The 22,453-nt window shown below is 38.6% G+C and overlaps 2 protein-coding genes across 7 annotated transcripts; one reads left to right on the plus strand and one right to left on the minus strand.

The window, feature by feature from the left end:
* Positions 1-224: 224 nt before the first annotated feature.
* LOC116194700 (probable ADP-ribosylation factor GTPase-activating protein AGD14) lies at positions 225-7,312 on the plus strand. 3 transcript variants are annotated; one of them, XM_031523579.1, is made up of 14 exons: positions 225-479; positions 1,090-1,197; positions 1,996-2,057; positions 2,225-2,312; positions 2,403-2,461; positions 2,540-2,636; positions 2,867-3,274; positions 3,950-4,564; positions 4,661-4,816; positions 4,925-5,047; positions 5,133-5,213; positions 5,644-5,818; positions 5,942-5,987; positions 6,656-7,312. In XM_031523579.1, exons 2-14 carry the CDS (start codon positions 1,102-1,104, stop codon positions 6,765-6,767), a joined length of 2,118 nt encoding a protein of 705 aa, XP_031379439.1. In that variant the 5' UTR covers positions 225-479; positions 1,090-1,101; the 3' UTR covers positions 6,768-7,312. The 3 variants fall into 3 exon arrangements, with proteins under 3 accessions (XP_031379439.1, XP_031379441.1, XP_031379440.1); XM_031523581.1 differs by lacking the exon at positions 6,656-7,312 and adding an exon at positions 6,567-6,588; XM_031523580.1 differs by having other exon boundaries at positions 252-479; positions 1,093-1,197.
* A 283-nt stretch (positions 7,313-7,595) lies between these two features.
* LOC116194701 (probable serine incorporator) lies at positions 7,596-15,146 on the minus strand. Of its 4 annotated transcripts, none has more exons than XM_031523582.1 (13): positions 14,805-15,146; positions 11,087-11,402; positions 10,322-10,395; positions 10,065-10,224; positions 9,922-9,946; positions 9,690-9,779; positions 9,351-9,522; positions 9,178-9,251; positions 8,912-8,981; positions 8,750-8,821; positions 8,537-8,670; positions 8,271-8,344; positions 7,596-8,129 (listed from the first exon to the last, which is right to left on the minus strand). In XM_031523582.1, exons 2-13 carry the CDS (start codon positions 11,307-11,309, stop codon positions 8,071-8,073), a joined length of 1,227 nt encoding a protein of 408 aa, XP_031379442.1. In that variant the 5' UTR covers positions 11,310-11,402; positions 14,805-15,146; the 3' UTR covers positions 7,596-8,070. The 4 variants fall into 4 exon arrangements, with proteins under 4 accessions (XP_031379442.1, XP_031379444.1, XP_031379443.1 ...); XM_031523584.1 differs by lacking the exon at positions 14,805-15,146 and adding an exon at positions 12,414-12,530; XM_031523583.1 differs by lacking the exon at positions 14,805-15,146 and adding an exon at positions 11,511-11,761.
* Between the last annotated feature and the right edge of the window lie 7,307 nt (positions 15,147-22,453).

The following is a 22,453-nucleotide window of genomic DNA, read 5'->3' on the forward strand; positions in this document are numbered from 1 at the left end:
ATGGGCAGTTGCAAATTACAATCATCGAGCTTGAAGGGATATGCTTAGGCGCGGTTGACACAGGTAGGTTCCCGCCGCCGCCAACGCCGTGAAGATTGTTGGCCGACGTGTCGTGGGCTTACATGCTCCGGGATTATGGAACCAAAAGCAAGGTTACCCCACGCGCGGCCGCAATTTGTTCGGACCAGCCCACACCGCTGCGCCTGGTAACACCGTAGAATACCCCACTCTCTAACCAAATATTTCTCTTGTAAGAAAAGGAAGAGAGAGGAGCGAGGAGAGAGAAAGAATGGTTAGCTCTGAGCTGTAACATTTCGCCATAGTTGCACGGTACGGACCTTCCGCTTCCATAATCCGTCGAGGACGAGACGACGGTGGACTGTCAGACTCCCTCTCTGCTTCATCTCCCTTCCGTTTCTCCTCTCCCTCTGCCTTCCTTTCCTTAGCATCATCATCATCAGCGTCACTGCTCTCATCAAGTACTCTCTCTCTCTCTCTCTGCATCAATCCACAGTGATTTGCTTTCGCAGATTTTGAGCTTGATCTTTGTTCTTCTGATTGCGTTGCGAATAGTCTCGATTCCTCAGATCCGGTGTTTATTTGATCCGGGACGTGGATTTTGACCGCGCCTTGACTGGGCGCGGAATGAGTTCGCGTCACTTTCGTTTAGCTGCTGCTCGGTCGGTTGTTGTTTGACGATTGCAGTGGAGATACGCGAGGACGGTGGCGTCTCGACAATTTGCGCTTACTGCGGTCTTTTAGTTTTCACTCCTCATTGCCTGAAAATTCTCGGTCGTGTCATGTCAAATCGAGTCAATCGCGGTTCTAACCAGCTAGTTGACTCCGAATTCGTGTTCTTCCCCGTTTTGCACGGTAGACTAGAATTTTCACGATCTTACTTTGCCAATGAATGAAACAATTGAAGGGAATTCTGAATTTTGTGATCTGAACTGTAATCAGATGATCCAGTCAGAGGATTGGTTTCGATCAGTCTGTGGAAGGTCTTTTGCGTTTCATGCTCGGAATCTCGAGTTGATTCCGACTACTTTCCCCACTCTAATCGTTTGCTTTGTGGCTTGTGTTGCTCAGTAGCAACTGAAAATGGCGAATCGGAAGGAAGATGAGAAAAACGAGCGCATAATACGGGGCCTTCTCAAACTCCCCGAGAATCGCCGATGCATCAACTGCAATAGTCTGGTATGGAGAATGCCTCTTTACTGCGATTGCCCTTTTTTACTTACCTTTGCTTCTTGTTAACTTAAGATCTACTCGATTGCCTGGATCCTCTGATTTTTCTGCAATGACTCGACGTTATGGAAGACTTTACAACCACAACAGCATAAGCCTTTTGTTTTCCAGTTTAACTCTCTGTTCATCACAATTAACTGTGTACTTGCTTATTTTGGCTTCGAACTGATGCAAAACCTAGTTATCAGGGTTCTTCCGCTTTAAAAGCTTGCAAGAAAATTGGTAAGCTGGTACATTTAGAGTATGAGATAAGTCTATGATGAGGAAGAGTCAATGGACTGACTGGATATCGTTAATTTAGGGTACTGTTTTAGGTGTTGGGAGAGGGATGCAGATAACCATAATGTCTAATTAAAGAGGATCACTACAATTGACTCTTATACACTTAAAAGCAAGAATGCACTTTTTGTGCTTGGTCACCATTTTGACTTATTTCAAGCAAATGCTCTTATAACATCTAGTAGCAAAAACCACAGCCTAATCTACATGAAGAGACTGGCCAGCAGTGAAATTATAACCTTTTCTGTTAAGATCGAATGATTGACTGCGTCAAGGGTGAACTCGGGGAGATATTTCTGTCATCTTCCTTTGAAGTTAGTCATTTCTAGAATTAAACTTGGCATGAAGCAATTTTTGAAATACAGTCTTGCAAATTTAGTGCCAGTAACATCTGAAGAGAATTTCTTCATCAAGTAAAAAAACCTCACAGTTTTGATATTTTATGTTACTTTTCTTTCTGCTAAGCAGGGACCACAGTATGTCTGCACCAGTTTCTGGACATTCGTGTGCACAACATGCAGTGGAATACAGTAACTAATTTTATTTGTTTGCTATTCAGACTATGTAGCTTCACTTCTGTACAGTTTTTATTCCATGTCATGAACGATGAGTAAGAGAAACTGGTTAAGGATGACATCTTTCTATCTCTATTTGCTGTCATTGCTTCCAAGGTTAACTGAACGATACAATTTTTCAGCCGCGAGTTCACACACCGTGTGAAATCGGTATCAATGGCCAAATTTACGTCACAGGAAGTTAGTTCACTCCAAGCAGGTGGAAATCAGGTATATCACCATCTCTTTCAGCTCTGGGACATAAATAAGTTACTAAACTCCTCAATTATTATTTGACTTGTCTTCCTGTAATATACTCAGCGGGCGAAGGAAATTTACTTCAAGGAATGGGATCCACAGCGTGCTGTACCTGACAGCAAGTAATTTGTTATAAAAAGTATCATATTTTAAATTAATTTTTCTATGATACTCGTACTAATGCATATTTCTACTACCAGCAATGTTGAGAGACTTCGAGATTTCATTAAGCATGCTTACGTGGATAGACGTTTTACTGGTGATAGAGGCTCAGATAGACCTCTGAGGGCAAAAACGGTAGGCTGCTCTTGGTTTTTGTTTTTGTACATTTTAGTCTCGGGCATCTTCTGTACTATGTATTTGCCGTGAGCATTTCAATCAAATGAATGGATTAGTGTGGTCTTATTTCTTCTGTAATTAAATCTCGTCACTTCCCAGTGCAAAAAATAACAGGAACAATGTTGGTTATGTGAAAACAGAAATAAGAAACTCTCAGGTGTTCCTTTCTGATAGCACATCTTATGCAGGGTGATAGGGACGATTCATACCAAGGAGGTTCTCGAAGCCCACCATATGAGGATGTCTATGATCGTCGTTATAGTGACAGGTCCAGCTCTGGTGGAAGAAGTCCCGCATACGATCAAGAAAGCCGGCAATATAATGATTATAAGAAAAGTCCAGGTCGCCCAGAAGTTATTAATGACTGGCGTCGAGAGGACAGATTTGGGAATGGAAGGAAATTTGATGACCGCAGAATCTCAGATGGAGAATCACGGGTGGGAGGATCACCAGAAAGACCAAAAGATCTAGATACATCCAGTCCACCTGTGGTACGACCAGTTAGAGAAATATTAGGGGAGAATGTTGTGCCTCTTCGAATTGCTGAACCTCCAAAAGCCAATGGTACCCGTGCTGATCCCCAAGCACAGACACAGGTTATTGATCTGCTTGGTTATTGTGCAGTTTGCTTGTTTGCATCTCTGCATGCTTAGCTTAATTGGTTCTACATATGTATGTCTTAGCTAATGAAAATAGTAGCCCAAAAAACTAGTTGGAAGTGAAAAATAATTTTTTACTCGTAAAAAGAAAACAATAGATAATTATTAATTATTTTTCAACCTTTTCAGCAGCTTCATTATCAGTGATGAATTACTGAATATTAAATAAAACCAAGTGTAAGATATATCGAAGTAAACTGGACTGGGATTTTAGGACAGAAAGTGGACCGCAGCCACTAGTACTCGCTTGATCAGAAGTAATTGGATCCAAACAAAGATATTTAGTAGGGAATGTCCTAGTGCCATGCCTTCTTTTTGGTGAATCCTGGTGCCATGTTTGTAGATTATGATAATGAAATGCTTTACTTTTCAATTGGTAAATTTAAATATTAATGTTTAAGTCAAAAGCAGCCAGAGATTTGAAAAGTATATTCAAGGAAAATAGAAATGAAATTGTTTGAGAGCATACTCTATATATTGTTAATATAAGAGAGCTCTGCAAGCTCTCTATAAATACTGCTCACATATAAATACTGCTGGATTGCCAATCAAGTCCATGTTGGAAATGTCACTTGATTTTTCTTTCTGATCATGTATGTGTTTCGGTTACAGAGAACTGCATCTTCCAGTAGCTTGGGATCCACTAGTGGGAGTGCAGCTGAAGTTAAATTGGAGAGCTCTGCCAGCTTAATTGATTTTGATGCTAATCCTGGACCGCCTGCTGTGGCTCCTCCACAAGCGCAACGAGCTGTTCAAGCCACCCCCCAACCAACAAGTTCCACAACCGACAACAATTGGGCGTCTTTTGATGCTGTACCTGAAGTGAAAGTATCTCAGCCACCTCCCTGTGTGAATGCATTGGATATTCTATCGCAGCTGTCAGTTCCAGCTTCTGCTCCTGCTCCTGCTCAACATTCAGTGGGAGCGATTCCTCCAAGCAGCTCACCTATTTTGCCCATTGTTGGTGGTTCAACTGTTCCGCCTGTAGGAAATTCATCGACAGTGCAATTGACTCCTGGTTTTACCACAGTAATGCCATCAAGTGGCTTGTCAAACTTTGCCCAAGGCAGTGGGTCAACAATTGTTCCAGGAGCAAACCCCCTTTTGCCTCCTAATGGTGGGATTTCGTATGGCATGCAACCTCAGCAGCCTTCACTATTCCCAGTTTCTGGTGTACATTCCACGCATCAATCCACAATCCATGTTTCAGGTGCTCCTCACAGTCAGGTTAGTGAATGCAAAGTCTAATTTTATACAGCACATCGTTACTTTCTGTTTGGTCAAAAGAATGTCAATCTAATTGCTTCTTGGATGGTTTGATAGCCTTGGAATGTATCAGTCGCCCCCAATCCACAGGGGCCCTTGACTTCAGTTCCTTCACAAGCACCTGTCTCAAAACCATCTGATGTGGTTGACGGTGCTATGTCACAAAATCCCTTGGCAGAAATCAAATCAAGTGCAAGAAGAGAATTGCCTGCGGTAATTATGTTATATTCTGTTCTCTGTTTTGTTCCTTAATTTTCTCGTGCGTCTGCTGCTTTTACTTGTGAAAAATATTTGGTATAACTTTTTCTGAATTTTGTGCAGGATCTCTTTACTGCTTCATATTCACTCTATCCTGCTCGTGTTCCAATGTGGCAAGCTGGTCCTCCTTATGGATATGGATACAATATGCCGTATAACCCTGCCATGGTTTCTTTACAACCACAGGTGATTTGCCACATAGTTCCTTCAAAGGTCATTCTATTCTTTTTTAATATGAGTCATTTGTCATTCTTGACTCTACATGTTGCAGCCAATGCCAACGTATCCTCCAGCATCCAAATCAGTGAACCCCTTTGATGTAAAGGAACCCTCTCCAGCCCAAGCTTCAACGGTATGTGAATAGAGTTTTTTTTATTACTAGCTGATATAATATCACACATAATGTATGGTACTAAAGGTCATAGAAAAAAAAGTTTATTGAGAAAGAGTGGGGTTTTGGGTGTTCGGAAAATTGGTCCATGGAAAACATATGAGCGAGGGATTACTGTTTCAAGGGCAGCTTCTGAGCATATCGGTTCAAGTTATTAAGTGGACATTTTTAATATCCAGAATCTCTTACTGAAAATTGTATTGGGAGTAACAGAAGACAGATGAGAGTGCTCTTGTGTGAGAGATGCTATTGGCCCATGCATGCCCAGTTCAGTTCCAGAGGCATTCATAATAGAAGTGTTATGTTGAAGCACTAGAAATTGTCTCACATCTGTTGGACAATCATTTGTCGAAATTTTGGTCAATGTCACTGTGTATTCCTCTCTTTGCAGTTTCCTTCAATGGCCTCACTAGGGGGTGCTCTACCCAATGTGCCCCCATCACCTGCATTATTGCATGCCCCTGCTGCTGGTGTTCCTGCTGCATCATGGACCCCACCTCAGCCTTCATCCTATTTACCTTCAGTGCCTTCCCAAGCTCCAAATTATACATCAACATTACCTCCAGGTAAGTCATATTTCCTTACTACCGGTCTCATCTATACCCGTTCCATTGTCCTTTTTTTTTTGCTTTTTTTTTTCTTTGGATAAATTGTCTCTATACCCTGAATTATTCGTCTTAAAATTCCAGGTGCATATATGGGACAGCAAATGCCTGGTAGTATGCCTCCCCCCAGGTAATGTCTTCCGCTTCCTTTCTGTCTATTAACATCTACCAAGCTTAATATCCTATTGGAGTAATGGCTAAAAAGCTGCATCTCCTCTCTTTGCCCTTTCAACTCTTAGGGATACTGGTTTGGTTTGAACAAAGAGAGAGGGTTTCAAAAACTTGTTCTACTTTACATTTGTGCTAATAAGTATGGCTAGAGGCAGCTCGGGATGAAGCTGTGGCCAGAGAGTGAGGACCAATCTAGATATATGGGCATGTGCATGGACCCCTCTTAAGATCGGCTGCCAAATAGCCCTAAGAAAATTCCACATGGTATTAGATCTAGGCTTCAAGTCTTCCTGCCCCTTAATTAGTCTCCTATGAAATTGATTTCATTCCTTAGGCCTTCAAATCATTCTTCCCCCCATGAGGTGTGTTCTTTAGATAATGAATGTCACCATGCTGGATCTAAGTTTGTGCAGAAAGGTCGCTAAAGTAATGGATGAAAGATAAATTGACTGAAAAGAAGAATTCTGAATGTTTCTTTACGGCTTAAAAAAAAAAAAAACGTTCATAATGCTTAATCTGTCTTGTGATATTGTTTCAGATAGTATCAGGTGCCTATACACTAATTTCCTCGAACTTCTTGAGCATTACTGGTAGAGGGGGAAAAAACAACTTTTTTCATCTTTGCAGGCCTCAAGGAATTGGGGGTGGTTTCACAAATCAGGCTGCCCCTGGTAGTCTTTCCACAACCTATGCCCCACCAAATCCTTCTTCATCTGTCGGAGGAAACCCGTTCGGTTGAAATTCTAAGTTGCGGAACCTCCAAAGTTTCAATTTTTTGGGATGGCATCATCTTGTTGCTCACTTGAATGGTTCGTGGTGGGAAGTCTTGGTCTCTTATCATTTTAGAGAGAATGAAGCAAAGCCAGAGGATTCACTAGATAAAATTCTTTTGTGCCGGGATATATCGTGTTAAAGGTGTAGGGAATTGTTTGATTCGCTCAGGAGAGAAACAGTATATGTAGTTGTCCGGGCATGGTAATTTAGAGTCTGTTTCTTTAGGATCGCAATCTTTCTTGCATGGGTGGCTACCTGTAGAATTTGTATCATTCCTCTTTTTGTTTCATTTTGCTTTTTGTTTTTGTTTTTCATAATTGTATAATTCGTCCTCGGTTGTAATGATTTCTGCAGCAACTTAGTTATGGTGGTGGAGATATTTTGTGTAAGTTGAGAGTTGATGGCGAAGATTTGTAATCATGTCACAGTGGAGCCATATTGTTCTGTTTATAGAACTATGAAGATCGAGATGAGTTTTGTATTAGAAATCTTCTGGTGATGAATTGTCTATTGTTATTTTCCAATAATTCCGATGCTACGATAACATTCGTTTTCCTTCTTTCTCGTAGCTGAAGTTAGCCTGAATGCAGCAGAAGGCATCTGCACCCATTCAAGTGGGAGGAGGAGATGAAGTAATGTTGCCATCTTTTACAGTAAATGATGGAAGATTTCAGATTTAGATATATTCCCGTTTTTGGTCTGTAGTTCCTGAATTGTTAGTTACGAGTGAGAAATAGCTTGATAATCAAAGTTCGAACTCAAAGAAAACCCATAAGGTTAGGTTCAGATCAAGTATCAGAATAGCTCGATGACATTAAATAACTATGATGAAAGAACTGTTATTTACATCCATTACAAAATGCCAATTTCAGGCCACCAAATTCAAACAGATGCTGAAGTAAAAACATTGTGAAACCTACCAGAGATCAAAATGAGGATTATATGTAGATATATGTATATGTTTTTGATATTTTACCATATGTGTTAATACAATATAGGATTTTACTCACTGCAAATGGGCAAATGGGCTTTCTTCAGCAATAAGAGTTCCAAAAATTCAGCAGTCGTTTTGTAAATTGTCTCGTTTTTTTCTGGGAGAAATCAAATGAATGCAATCTCTTTAATTCCTTTCTGTAATTCTCTGCCTTCTTGTCCTCTGAACTACATTCCCTCCTTCTCGTCCCTCTCTCGACCTTCTTCTCGAGTTTGAGAGGTGGAAGAATGGCGAAACCACAGAAGCAGAACTTGATACGTTCTTTGACAAGCTCTCATGATGCATTGCCCGCTTGTCTGCATTTCCACACAAGCGGCGCCACGAGCATCCACACTGAATGGCAAAAACACGTCGTTTAGAATGTTAAAAGAGACGGGCACTACAGAAAGTAAACATAGGAGGAAAAGAGGTAATTGTGGGACGGGAAGGACATATTCATCCTCCAAGATGCTCGTTTGTTCGTCGGTTACTTACAGTATACACAGACTGCTACCCATTCGTTCACTATGCGGACCCACGTACTCGTCCAACCCACATCAATAGTCCACCTGCAGCAGATAAACGAAACAGTAAGGAAGAGTATCACTCCTTCCCATGAATAATGCCTCGAAAATTGTCCTTTGATATGCTTTTTTCACGAAAAGCTTGCAAAAGGCTATGGAAAAATCGATCTTCTGGGATCATTAAATTCAAGAATTCTACAGTAGGCAGCTATCCCTGGTTGCAATAGTGGAGCATACTTTTTCATGGGATGATGGGTGTTCCAACCAATCAGAAGCATGGCGAAGTACATTGCTCCCGTGGCAAAGACGAAGTGAAAGAAGCCATAGCCGTAAGGAACATCATCCGGTTCTCGTTTATCCTTTTTCCTGAACTGCACCAAATGCTCATCAAGTCATTTTGCTAACTCAAAAATCCCAATAGTAAATAATCCCACCGATTTTAGTACAAACCTGAAAGCATTGGGAGTCGATGCCCGTCGAAAATGTGGCTATAACCATTGCAAGCAGTGCAACCACAAAACTCTGCACGTCAGTATAAAATGTTTTTCATTAATCTCTTTCTTTTATTGTACAGTGAAATTTGATTTGGTTTCTCAGGGGAAACGAGATTACTATGATAGTAAGCCAGTCTGTTCTGTTGGAAGCTTCGGCTTTCCTATTGCAACTTTCTCCTGCAGGTTCGCTGCAGAAAGCAAGAAAAGTTTAATAAAAGTGATACGATCAGATCCATTGTGAGGAAGTTTGTGTTGCCGTGGAGGACTAGTCATATGGGATGTACAGTTTGAAGCTTACATCTTTTCTAATCTAATCGTGAAGCTTTTAGACATTAAATGGAAATGCGGATTTACGATGAGTGTTTTTGAACACGGCGACTGTACCTTCTAATGGCACACCAGCAGATAAACACGATGTAAAGCCCCATGAGACCGGGAGTTAGGTAACCTGCATTAACCTGTGGTTTTTGCCAAACAGGACTAAGTCTCCATCCGAACACGTAGTTTCAATAAGACGAGCCAACAGAGAAAGTAATCAGAGAAAGAAAAGGACTCACTTTGGGGTGAAGAGAGACGCTGGTCATGAGCTGGAGTAGAACAAGTGTCCACGTGATGAAGAAAATGTTGAGCAGACAAGACGCGTCGGGAGCATACCAAATGTACATCATAATGACCCCGATAATACAAACAACGTATGCCGTCGTTGCGACTAACATGGCATGTACGTGGCTGCGAATTCAAAGATTCTAAAATTAATTCAGAGATGAATCTCCATGACCCGTAGAGTTTATCAGAACATAATCCATGGAATTTCGAGAGATTAAACCAGGCCAGTGCAAAACCTTAAATTTAACAGATGAAGTCAAGGGAATTTGTAATGTTCGTTCCTTGCTTACCATCTTTCTGCATTTTCATCTGATTGACAACAGTCGTTCAGCCACGTGATGAAGCTAATTATACTTATGAGCTGAATTAGGAGAAAGACCCTGAAAAGAATAATTCAGGGAGCAAACCTCTTGGTCAAGAACAATTATTCACCGATTTCTTGTTGAATATGATGAATAGCAATCAGTTTTGCTGAAAAAGATAAAACCAAAGGTGGAAAATATACAGCAAGAGTCAAAGTACCCGGCTCCAAAATGTGCAATCTCCCCTGCAAGAACCAGAGAACATGCATCGAAGATGTTACTGGAGAGAATGAAACGATGAGTAGAGCAAAGGTGTAATGGAGCTGGGAAAGAACTCTTTCGAGATGATGAGATCCGGCTTACCATAGAGCTGAATAAAAGGAGCCGGGATGAGAAAGGGAATGATCATCAACCCGATCAACAGGATGATCTTAGCTGTCCACCATCCAGAATGCCAAGAATCTCTCCGGTTATGCAACTTTGAGTTACCAACCGTCGTCAAGAACATTATCATATAGAATGTCTAGAGACAAGCATTAAGGATCTCAAAGCTTATGTAATAGTACTCAAAAGTGGATTGAAAATGCAACTGCATTAGAGACTGTCTACTCAAAGGATACGAAGCATCCCAAGCTTACGCGCAGAACTCCTTCTGTACCTAAACAATCTTTCGTTCCTTGGCATCCTTTTAATCCTGCAACCAATGTAAAATGTCCTTTCTAATCATCGAGAGGACTACTTGGGTACATTTAATTAACAGTTACATTTCCTATCTAGAGATGCATTATGTAAACATGATGTTCATTCTCACATTTATGTCCTCCTACTGTGAAACAGGGACATCGGTATTCGTGTTCTTCCACAAAAAAATATCTCCTTACGAGGAAGACTGTCGCTAAACATGGTACTGATCAGCAGACCATGCCTTATGATTTCCGTTTGTTTTATGCTTGTTCTTAGTTTTTTTTCTCTGCTGTAAACATGACAGTAAACAAAGGGGGTTCATCTGCAACGGAAATGTCTTAGTTAAAGGAGCGGAATAAGGCGTGACAGCCCATACGATCCTCGTAGGAGGCCAGATTTTGCTGGGTTTCTCATTTATTATTAAAAAGATGTGAGATCCTTTGATAAGTTTCTTTAATTTTCCTTCCCACTTTGCCCCTCGTATATGGATATTATTCTTTTCGCATCAAACACCAGAAGCTTTGCTTTGTCACCTTATTGACCCATTTGGAACCACTTTCCATTCAGAAGCCCCTTTAAAAAGATTCATGAGTTCATCAGGAGCTGATTGAAGAAGATCACCCGAGCCGAGAAGGAATCCGAAGAGAACAGCATTATGTAAGCAAAATGCGGAACGAAAAGTAGTAAGAAGGAAGCCTTACTGTTGATCTCAGTCATGGCCCCGCGCCCGTAATCTCGGGCAAACCAAGCGAGCAGATTAGCGGCAAGAAACATGAGCCCGTAGACGTACCGGGCCATCCACGGGTTCGACCCGTTCCTGAACTGGCTGCACCATGTCTGCTCCTCCTTCAGCCTCACCGCATTGCCACTATTCCCGAATCTCGCGCTGTTGCTCTCCAAATCCCCGACTCGAGCGCTCATCATGGCGGGCCGCCCCCTTCACACCCTCCGCATCTGCAGAGAGGACAGATCACCGTCTCTAACTCGTCAGTTCTTCACCATTGGAAGTCCAAGACTCTGCAAACAAGGAACACAAAAAATGTAACAGATTTACATGGAAAAAACAGAACAGAGAACAGAACAGAACAGAGCAGAGACATTGATAATGAGGGATTGGGTTCGTACGGGGGTGATGGGATTTGGAGGTTTTCATGTTGGGTCTGATTTCCCCTCATGTTCTTGTTGAATCTTATCAGCGCCAATCCAATCATTTAAGTTTGCCATGGGGAGGGAAAGGACTAATAATGCACAGTTTCTTTCTATTATTTTCTCTTTTCTGCTCTGCTCTGCTCTGTTTCTGTTTTGTCTTTCCAGTTTCTGATGTGTCAGCGTCACTTAAGCGTCAACTCAATGCCTGAGCCCCTTCCCATTAACGGTTCTGACTGGTAGGGGTGTGCGAATTATTTTTTTTTTACTATATTCGAATCTTATCCCGTAAAGAAATAAGTTTCAATATTTTGAAACCAGACTGTATCATGTTGAGGTCGGGAATTGAAATCTATCCGGAACATGTATTACGGACACCCCATTAGAACCTGTAATTTTTTTTATCTCGCTAAATAAAACCGACAATGTCTTATTCATAATTAGTAATCATGCAAAACAGAATGTTAACATAAATTTATATTTTTTAAAAAAATTAGTGACTATATTTTTTGAATATAGAAACATCTGAATAAAACTATATATATGTATATATAATATGGGAAATTATTATCCGGATTCGGATATCGGTTTCAGTTCCAGTTTCAGTTTCGATTCTTGGTACTCTATATGCAAGAACCAGAATCGATTTTCACCGGTTTTGAATTCTAATACCCGGACCATACCCTATTTTCAATACGAGTTACCCAAACCCTACCCTAACGGATATGTTCTGACCGGTTCCAGGTGTACCCGATATTCATGCACACCTCCACTGACTGGATTGCATTGCAGCAGAGTAATAATTATTTTAGGAAAAAGGGAAGCAAGCCAAGGACCATTCACAGCAGATTCACTTGGTCCTATTAGATCTGAATTTCTTACCATGTTTTCTTCCTTTTCTTATGCACACCAAGTTTGAGCAATTCTTAATATCGGTTTAGTGTCCACTAATTGTCGCTTATGTTCTGGCACGAGCTCCTTCAAGTGGATTTTTAACCCCTACAGCAGTAGGTAAAGTATATCCTCCATCAGCACAGCTTGTCATTTGTACCACGTAAATGGAAGGATGAGATTTTATGAACAAAGAAAGTAAGTTAGGCTATAACGGGTTTCTTGATTCGTGATGGGAACGGATGATTTGCCTCTGTTGATATGGAATGGACACGCAAAGGAGAGCGAGCATGGGAAAAGAATGAGCATATGATCTCATGGAAGTGGTTGTTTTTTGGGGGCAAGTGCATAGGAATGGAGATTGGTTGCTGGGCAGAATGTTAAAGTTTGGGGAGAGAAAACAAAAGGGAAAGCGATTGACGATCCAAAGGGAAATATTAAGACGTACGGTGCACGACAAGAAACAACCAAAACTCCCTTGCCATTGCTACGATAAAAAGAGGAAACTGAGAGGCCATTTGCATTGGGGCATATTCCACGATTTCTCGATGGGTTCTATCATCAAATTATTTGTCATCTCTTTAGCCTCCTAAACCAGACCCTTTCAACCGATTATACTTGAAGGACCGAAAGTGAAATGGCATGACCGAACATGGACAAACTGAGAATAAGTTCATTCCATATACAGTAAGAGAAACGACGGAAACGACGATTGAGTATGTAGGAATTTTATCAGAACTTCAGAGCCTTGAAGCGATGATCCACGGGAGATTAATTATCAGTCCGGATGATGGTCTATGAGTTCCGCAAACGTCGGAGTAACCTCACCCTTCCCATTTCAAAGGCACACAAGTTTCTCACGAGCATGAAAGAATCAAAAAACTTTGAAAGCACTCAAAACTCATAGTTCAGCATCATTCACGGAACTGCTTCTCGAGTTGCACCTTAATTTTAATTTTTTGGGGTTAAATGAAAATTATTTTATCTAGAGGGCAATTCTTTTAAGTAAAATAAAATAATTCCTAGCGTGCAAGCTTTAATGAATCGTTTACTTTCAGCCAGGTTCCCCATATTCGGGGCAAGTGCAAGTACGAGTATGACGATGGAGGAAAAAAAAAAGAGATATCTTGTCAATGCCTTGTCTCCTGATGTTCAATGGTCGCACACCACACAATCGATTAACATATCGGCATCGCTGGTCAGCTGAAAGTTAAAGTAATTAGAACTAAATGCTGTAGCACGAGAGATGATTGTGCAGAAGAAAGTTGTATTATTCATATTCCTAAGCTAGGGAATAACATTTATTTTTGCTTTATTAAGAAAAGCGGGAGAAAAAATATGTGTGCTGTGGCTGTATGTGCTTTTGCCTTATTGCAAGTTTGAATGATCCTTAAAGGGTTGATAATTGCAGCCACTATATAATCAACAGAGAAAATAGCACATTAATGTACGTGCACTCTCGCCTGGTGATCAAGAATTCTCACGTTCGATATCTAGTGGGATTATCCGTGCTTAATTAGTAGATATTTAAAATTTTTATTTCAATGTACTGAGCCACCGAAAAAAAAATTGCTGCCACTATATAGGCAATTATTCACTCAAGATTTACCAAATACCTGAACAGGTGAAAAAATTAAATAAAATCACCAAAAAGTGAGTCACAGTCTTCTTTTTTTCTTTCTTTTCTTTTCCTAGAGAAACGAGAAAAAAGAAAGGCAAGAATGGCCGAGACAGAGAGATGACTTTATGGACATATGATCTATTGATTTTTGTTTTGCCGATTATAAAGAAAGTTCATGAATTTAAAAAGAGATAGTAGATGAGAAAGTTTATTGGTGAGAATTATATTTATGATTTATTTGATTTCACATCGAGAGCGATGTGGCTTGTATCAGGCGAATAATTTTGGAGAGAGATAGAGTGCAGTGGATTGTAAGGAAAGAAGAGATAGAGAGAGAGAGATTTGATTCCAATGGCAATGTTATTGCTTAGAAATACGATAAAGTTCCTTCTCCTTCTTCCTCGTCTTTCTTCAATGTTGGCTGAAAAGTGAATGCATTCTGCTAATCTAACTATCTATCATCCTCTCCAAATCAAGACCAAAACCAATAATGTGCGCGTCGCACCTATTGGTCCGCCCAGAAAATTTCACACTTCTTCCGTTTTTATTTATTATTATCAGAATGCATCAAAGAAATGTTTCTTTCATGCTCGTTTTCCATGCGAGATGGAGGCAAATGGCAGTGGCCACGACACAACTAGCCAACTTCCATCGAACAAAGCAACAAGTCGACTCGATTCCATGGACACCAAAAGAAACTCAAGAAGGAAGACATATCAATTGAAGTTTTGAAGATCGAGGAGGGTTCGTAGTCGTCGTACCTGCAGATGATGGAACTCTACTTAGTCCTGGCTTGGTGCATAATATATGTATATGTTATGGAGCTTGAAGCTTGAAGCTTGAAAATGCAATGGCTGCTGCAGCTTAATTCTCCCAACCCCAAAAGCTCAATATATATATACACACACATCAATCCCTCTCTCTCTCTAAATTAGCTAAGACAAGAAACAATAGAGAGAGAGAGAGAGAGAGAGGAGAGGAGAGGGGGACAGATAGAAGCACTGTGTTTTCTTGCTCTTCTCGTTTTTCTTTTTTGTATTGTCTTGTTAATTATATATATGTACATATATATTGCACGCAGAGAGGAGGAGGGAAGGGGACGTGCTTTCTTCTTTTTCCCCCGCCGTAAGCTTTCTGATTCCGCTCCTATCCTTTAACAATATATATATATATATATATATATATACACACACACACAAACATAGATAAACAAACAAATAAATAAGCAACTAGACCGTTAAAAGTGTATTTAATTGATCAATATTCATATATTAAGCAGATGTATAGAGGGTGTCGGGAAGTGTGAGGATACAGTCCATAAGTATTCTTTCCTTTTACATTATTTTTATGCAGAATCAATGTTCTGTGAAAATTTTGTAAAATAATTTTTCATTAAGTTATGGCAGCGAGAAGCAAACGTAATTTTCTTCGGTAGATTGATTAGTGGTAGTAAAAATTGATTGAGTTTTACTGTATGTCAAACTTCGAGTAATTACTTATACTAATTAGTTTTGACAGTCTGAACTAAACATTTCTCGTGCACTTTTTCTTACAAAGCTCTTGTAAAATCAGTATATATATATATATATATATATATATTTCAGCAATAATTAATGTTTCTTGTAAAACAGTTTAGTACTAAAAGTACTTTGATATATAAGAGCTACTCACATTGTAAGTAACTCAGCTCGATTCTTGTATAGTGTCCTGGAAAAGTTTCCCTAAAAATATTACAAGAATATTCCAGGAGTCATACCTGCTGGTGGGAAATATTGATGATTCTCCATTGTTGTACACAAAACAATTATTTAATATTATCTATTTTTTTTAACATAAAACAATTAATTATTATCATTATTGTTTTGTGAAAAGGAAATTAAATTATTTGACATCATTTTCTGCCCACATGAGCCGCACATACACGCACCAAAGAAAAGAACGAGAAAATGCTAGCACTGTACTCTCTCAATTGAATATACTCTATGCTCTTTATTATTTAAACAAGCAGATCTCAACAATATCCAATTACAGAAATATTGCTAAATCAAATGTAATTTTGAGGTCATTGGTACATAATCTTGGTCTCCATCTAGGACCGTTGAGTCTCCCCCAACGACGAAAGGAAAACGATCCAACGATCTTGAGAGTGCGTACGTCCTACATTACACTGTAAAATGTTTTGTAGAGTCACCCCATGATGAAATGGGGAGATAAATAGAAATTATATTGAATATATGTGTCAATTCTTTCTCTCTCTAGGTGTTTCTTAGTTCCCAACGGAGAGTATATACTGACTATAATTAATAAAGTAGGTTAATTTTGTATTACATGTGTATATATATATATATATATATATATAACCTTCAAAGTCAAAATTTAATGTGTCTCATTACTCAGCCGAATCCTAAGCATTATTATTATTAATGTAAATATCAGAATACTGATTAGTTTAATGAAGAACTTCGAGATGTTTTAATTACCCTCCAACATCACAAGCTAAACAAGTGCCCTCGGATACAGTGTAACGCGTTGAAAAATATTGATCAATCAATGACAAGGGCTCCAATTTCGGGAAACCTAAGCACATAGCGGTTGACATCAGATTAACTAATCCAGCCCCAAGCAACTCAGAGATCGATAGATATATATATATATATATATATAACTAGCCAATTATATTACCATTGAAGTTGCATCACATTAATATTACATTACAACGTATTGCCTTTCACATTTTCCGCTCATCTTTCATTTTTTCCGCACATAGGTGTAGGTGAAATCTTTGTTCGGTTAATTTGGAAAGTCAGACAACATGAAAGTGGAAGCCTAAGCCATCGAGCATGATGGCTGTACCGACTTGCCTAATGTTTTCTTGTCTCATAAGCATAATTATGTGGCATGCCGATCATTGCTATATGCTAATGAAGCGGCCTAATGATGGTGAATATTAATCATAACTTTTTTAGAAGCCACTACATATATGTCCATCGTCGGTCTCCTAGCTAGCTTTACGTATTGTTTGGTGAAGAAATTGCAATATATTATCCGGGAAGGACAGATTTTTCTAATAATTGCAATCAAGAGAGCATCGCACTGCACCTATGAGAAGCACCATTCTCATTGCCAATTTGCCATGCACAATTAATGAGTCCTTTTGTGGCATGTTCTCCTATTCAATCATTTGAGGAGCCCTGCTGGAAATAATCAACATTATTAACTTTTGGGTGTACCTCTATTAATTAAGGTCCTAACAACAATGCAATTAATCATATATATATATATATATATATCTTGTATGGATCCAATCGAAAAGTCTGTAAATATTGCATTCAAATTCATGAATTATTCTCTAGAAATTAAGCTCATGATAAATTAGTAAAATAACCAAAAAAATGTGGCCAAAAGAAAATAATATGGCAAGGATAAAAGCGGGAAAAGAAGAAGATAAAAGGTGGAGACAATGTTGGTGCACGCTATATGCTACTTTCTATCTTTACTCAACAGAAATTTCACTCATACTGTTTCGTGTAAAGCATATAAATTCATCATAATAATAAATGAACTCCTACCAAGCTGGGCATCACAAGTACTCTATTTATAACTCTTCTTCCAGTCGGGCATTGCAATATTTGTGCGGTACGAACATAATATATCCAGTTCGCAAAACGCAAATCTGGTTCCTCCATTCAAATCGAAAATCGAATAGAATAAGATACGAAGTTTCTATATTAGATCACCGAATCAAGTGGATTGACCTAAATCTGCTGAATTCCTTTTTTTTTTTTTTGCCCTTTTAACATACTTGTCTTACACACACACGCACACACATATATATGCCCCTAAGGAACTTCTCTAATTTCTCAAAACAAAGGTTTCAAGTAAGCATGTAGACTTAAGCTAAGCATGACTTGCAAGAATGAACCATTTCTAATATAGTTTCGTGTGGTGATACACTGTTTCTAGTTTTTTTTTTTAAAAAAAATCTTTTAGCCTATAATTTCCAATCGCTTTATGCTTACATATAATAAAGACAAAACACAAGCAGCTGTATTTGATAGATCAGATGGGTGGGACTGGACGACAGACTTCCTCTGATTAACATTCTTCAAAGAATTAATTACCATCTGATCAGACGTGGAAGACTGGTAGATCAAGAAGGGAATCTCTCTGCTGCAGTCCTTTTTTTTTTTATACTTTTTCTTTTTAAAAAATGACGGGTACCCCTGGCGTTGTGATAGACCGAATTAGGGTGTCATCGAAGAAAGCTATTTGGAGTAATAGCTTAATTATGGCTTTACTTGAAAATATATACCATGCTCGAGGTTAAGGTATGTCGAGTATCTAGCCTCAAGGTTTGGCATGAGTGATGTCCAAAGCAGTTAGAATTTGAGATTGAATTATAATAGGGTGGAGGAAGAATCGTACTTTGAGATTGAATTGAACTGAAACAATTGAATCTAGAAGAGGTGTAGATCATTGTACTGTGGCCTTGTGTGGTCCATGGATGGGGCATCCATTGGGGCTTTGCTTACTTAATATGCACGACAGCTTATGGTTAATTGCAGCGAAACCCCATTAGTGATCAACATTATCGATTCCCCTAATTCAAAATTTACCAGATCACCAATATGAATTGGTTCAAGTTATTCGACATTTATTTCCCTTATATGAAGTCTTGAGTTCAAGTTTTGTTAATGCATGAAGAGAATCCATAATGGTCTAATTTGAAGTAGGCGGAGTCCATTGAACTTCTGTATATCAAGTGGTACAATATGAATATTTATCAGATTGATTCTGAGTAACCGAGTGAGCTTAACCCTTCAAGCGGAATGTGCAATGTACATAGAAGCCAAAAAACACAAGTAGCCGATATCTTTAGATTATACTTATTATGATAAATTCTTCGATCTAGATCAACTTCCCAAACCGAAAGTTTTTCATTTCCAATTAAATAATTGGTTGTGTCTAGACTTATTAATTTATGGCACACATCAACTAATCCAAGAATTTAACATCGATGAATTCTTGGGGAATACAATGCATCCTGAACCTTAGGGTACTTTAGGCTGAAGATTTTTTACTCTTTTTTTTTTTGCATTCTGATATCCGGAATCTCAACGGGTCCCGATTAATTCAGTTCGAACTGGGTCGGCCACTAAGGTTAATATTTTCCCAATCAACATTTTCTTCATTCATAAGACTTGAACTCAACTTTAATTAAGGATGACAAATATTGAATTGCTTGAACCAACTTCGGTAAAAAAAATTCATTTTTAAGCTTTAACGTTATAATGTAAAAGATAAGATTATTTTCGTTCTTTTGAAACTGGGGGCCAAAGCTCATGTAATAGATATGAAAATTAAGAAATTCGACTAATAACCCAGCAATTTCTGCTTTGCTGTCAAAAAGATAAATATTTAATTCGCATTGAGATCTCAGGATTAAGACATTTTGCCAAATTAAAGTGAAAAGGTACTTAATTAATACTACTTTATTTATTTACTAACCTGTTACTCACTGTGTAAGCAAAAGAAGATAAGGAAAATTCTTACATAATCCCGTGTCATAGTCGTCCGCTATGATCATGTAAGATAAGAAAGAACGGTTGTGATTCCCTTGTTACATGACACGAGCTCATGTAAGACCCTACGAGAATATAATGATGTGTTTAATTTTAAAGTCAAATAGAGTTGAGTTTTGATTTTAATTGGTTTGTAATGATTGTGTTATTGAATTATGAGAAAAAAAATAATAATAATAATAATGAATAGTTGAGAGAAAGTAATAATTGTATCGTTGAATTTTGAAAAAAATAATAAATAATTAAAAGAAAGTAATTATTATATTGTTGAATTGAAAATAAGTGAAATTAAGTGGAACAGACTTAAATTAAAGTTAAATTTTGTTTATGAAACCAAATAAATCTAAAGGTTTGAAGTTACTCATTAAAACGCCAATCAAGGAGCCGATTTGGTCTTCATGAAAGTCATTGGCAATCATTGCTTTCGGCTTCCGGTCTATTTTCACCATATGTTCCCATTTGCTTTCATCAAATCCCATAAATTCCCATCATAAATTAATTCATACAGATTTTTGGTCAAAAAAGTCAACGGGGATCCAGGAAAAAGGGGCCTCCTTTAGTCAGCACTCAGCAGCATTTTCTGCTAAAGCTGCTGCCACAATAGAAATTCGGCCCAAACAGTATGGGCTCCATAAAAATGGGCCGATCAGACAGAAGCCCAACTTATTTTGGGCCTCGGTCCACCGGCCAGACTGAGCTCGCCCACTAATCGGTCCGGTTAAGTAGCTCAATTGGCTATAACTAATCAATGCCCAAGACCTTTGGGCCGAGAAATCATAGCCCGAAATCGATACCCGAAGTCAAAACAGGCCTCCTTGGGCTGATGTACTTTTGGCCCAGTTAAGAGGGACGGAGACGAAGGCGACAGATACGTATAGCATCTCATGTCATCTATTACTCGACTCTCTTGGTTCCACCATCCCACCACCTCCAATTCGCTATCGCTATCGACCATCGTTAGTGGCTCCCGCTGTCGGATGCAACCACCATCATGCTCTCTGGCACCGGATACTGATTTCTATCAGCTTTTTAAAACTAATGTTCAGGAAACACGCAGTTAGAATTGGTATTAAAGCAAAAATATCGAAAATAAAGCAAACCCATAGGCTCCGGGAAAACACACGAATAGACTGCATTTTCTTTTTTATGGAAAAAAGTGATGGTACGTTGGAGAAAGTCATTTTCTCATATCAAACGGATAAATAATGAAAGCTGTAGCCATCGATCCTCCTTAGAGCTTAGCATTCGAATGAGATCTCATGGGAAATGATTAGCTTCTTCAAGACAATTATTTTATTTCTCTTTGTGCTTCTACGCGTTGAAAACAACAGTTTGAAAACGACTCAATCAATTTGTGTCCATTCTTGCATGTGGGGGTACCTTTCTTCCTTCCATGTACAACTGTGCTTTCTCTCTCACAACCCGCCAACAAAAGAACAATTCTTCTATAACCATATTTCATCACATAACGTGAGAAAAACGCCAATTAAATTACAACAAATGACAAGATTATAATTTTTATTTCTTTTTGTTGGATAAAATATTTCATTAATGAGAATTACCAAATACAAAGGCCGGTGGATTTAGAATGGGATGCCCTTCAAAAATACAAAGAGAATGAAAATTTGACTTTGAGACAAATTGGCTCAAGTCATAGGCAAGGGTATTGTCGTCCCTAGGGATCCATGAGCAACACCAATCCGAGAAGTTTTTAAGGCTAGTAATAATATCCATTACAATAGTTCTAATCTCACACGGCGAATTATGTGAGTGCAAATTGACATCTACGAGTATCAAGGCGTCTCTTCGTAACCAAATCTTTGTCATTCCTTTTTCCACAGCTATTGATAGTGCGAGTAGGGCAGCTCAGGCTTCTGCTTCGAGCGGCTTGTCGTCATTGGAGATCTGGAATCAGGATAGTATCGGTGGGCTATTCGGATGTTGTATGATTGACGGCACCAGAATTAATAACTCAAAACATTGCCAATTTGCCATAATAATGCTTTATTATTAGTCTTATTAGTTTTTTTCATCACATCAGGTAAGTCAGATGAAATTTTTTCTCCCAACAAACAATTCTCAGTTGGATTCATACATTTACATTTATTTATTTATATGTGTATGCATATATATGTATAGATGTCCTATTGGAACTTGTTCAATTGTGTTTGGGAGATCAATAACAATGTAAATAGATTCATACATCATCACATTGATAGAGCTCCGCTACTCGCTTTTTTCAAGAGCTCATGGGGTCATGAGCATATCATGTCACTACATGACATGCTATTAAATATGCATGACCTAATCACAGCCTGTCCAAAGAGCCTCCATTTAAATGATGGCTGTGTCTCGATTTCAAAGTGATGACATATATACAAGATTAACCCAACCAACTCATATATATATATATATATAAAAGTTCATATTTACATATAAGTATACACTACATATATGTAAATAGATATATAGATATATAGATATAATACTCGTTTTATGAGAGAGCGGTAACAACCCATGTGAGTATAATCTCTAATATGGCCCATCCCCACTTCATCACCATCCTTCTTGTCAATGCAATCAGATAGTATAAGGACAAACCACCAGCAAAATACATAATAAATAAACCCGCAAAGAAATAGAAAGAGGTTTTTCTTTTAAAAAAATTTTGGGAAACAATTAAAGGAGAACGAAAAACCCCATAAAATGCACAATTTTGAGATTTACGATTTTACTATTGTTATTTTTTAATTAAGAGATATTCTAAGTTTTATGGGCTAAAATTAATGTTTGTTTTAGACATCAACTTAATCTTGTTTACTATGTGT

Source organism: Punica granatum, chromosome 2 (genome assembly GCF_007655135.1).
Source record: "Punica granatum isolate Tunisia-2019 chromosome 2, ASM765513v2, whole genome shotgun sequence".
NCBI classification, from domain to species: Eukaryota; Viridiplantae; Streptophyta; class Magnoliopsida; order Myrtales; family Lythraceae; genus Punica; species Punica granatum.

Coding starts and splice junctions, on each gene's coding strand:
- LOC116194701 (XM_031523582.1), bottom strand. CDS start 11,309: ATGATGAGCGCTCGAGTCGGGGATTTGGAGAGCAACAGCGCGAGATTC. Junction 9,252..9,350: donor GCGTCTCTCTTCACCCCAAA/GTGAGTCCTTTT, acceptor CAAAAACCACAG/GTTAATGCAGGTTACCTAAC. Junction 8,982..9,177: donor TGCTGGTGTGCCATTAGAAG/GTACAGTCGCCG, acceptor TGCTTTCTGCAG/CGAACCTGCAGGAGAAAGTT.
- LOC116194700 (XM_031523579.1), top strand. CDS start 1,102: ATGGCGAATCGGAAGGAAGATGAGAAAAACGAGCGCATAATACGGGGC. Junction 4,565..4,660: donor CAGGTGCTCCTCACAGTCAG/GTTAGTGAATGC, acceptor ATGGTTTGATAG/CCTTGGAATGTATCAGTCGC. Junction 4,817..4,924: donor CAAGAAGAGAATTGCCTGCG/GTAATTATGTTA, acceptor AATTTTGTGCAG/GATCTCTTTACTGCTTCATA.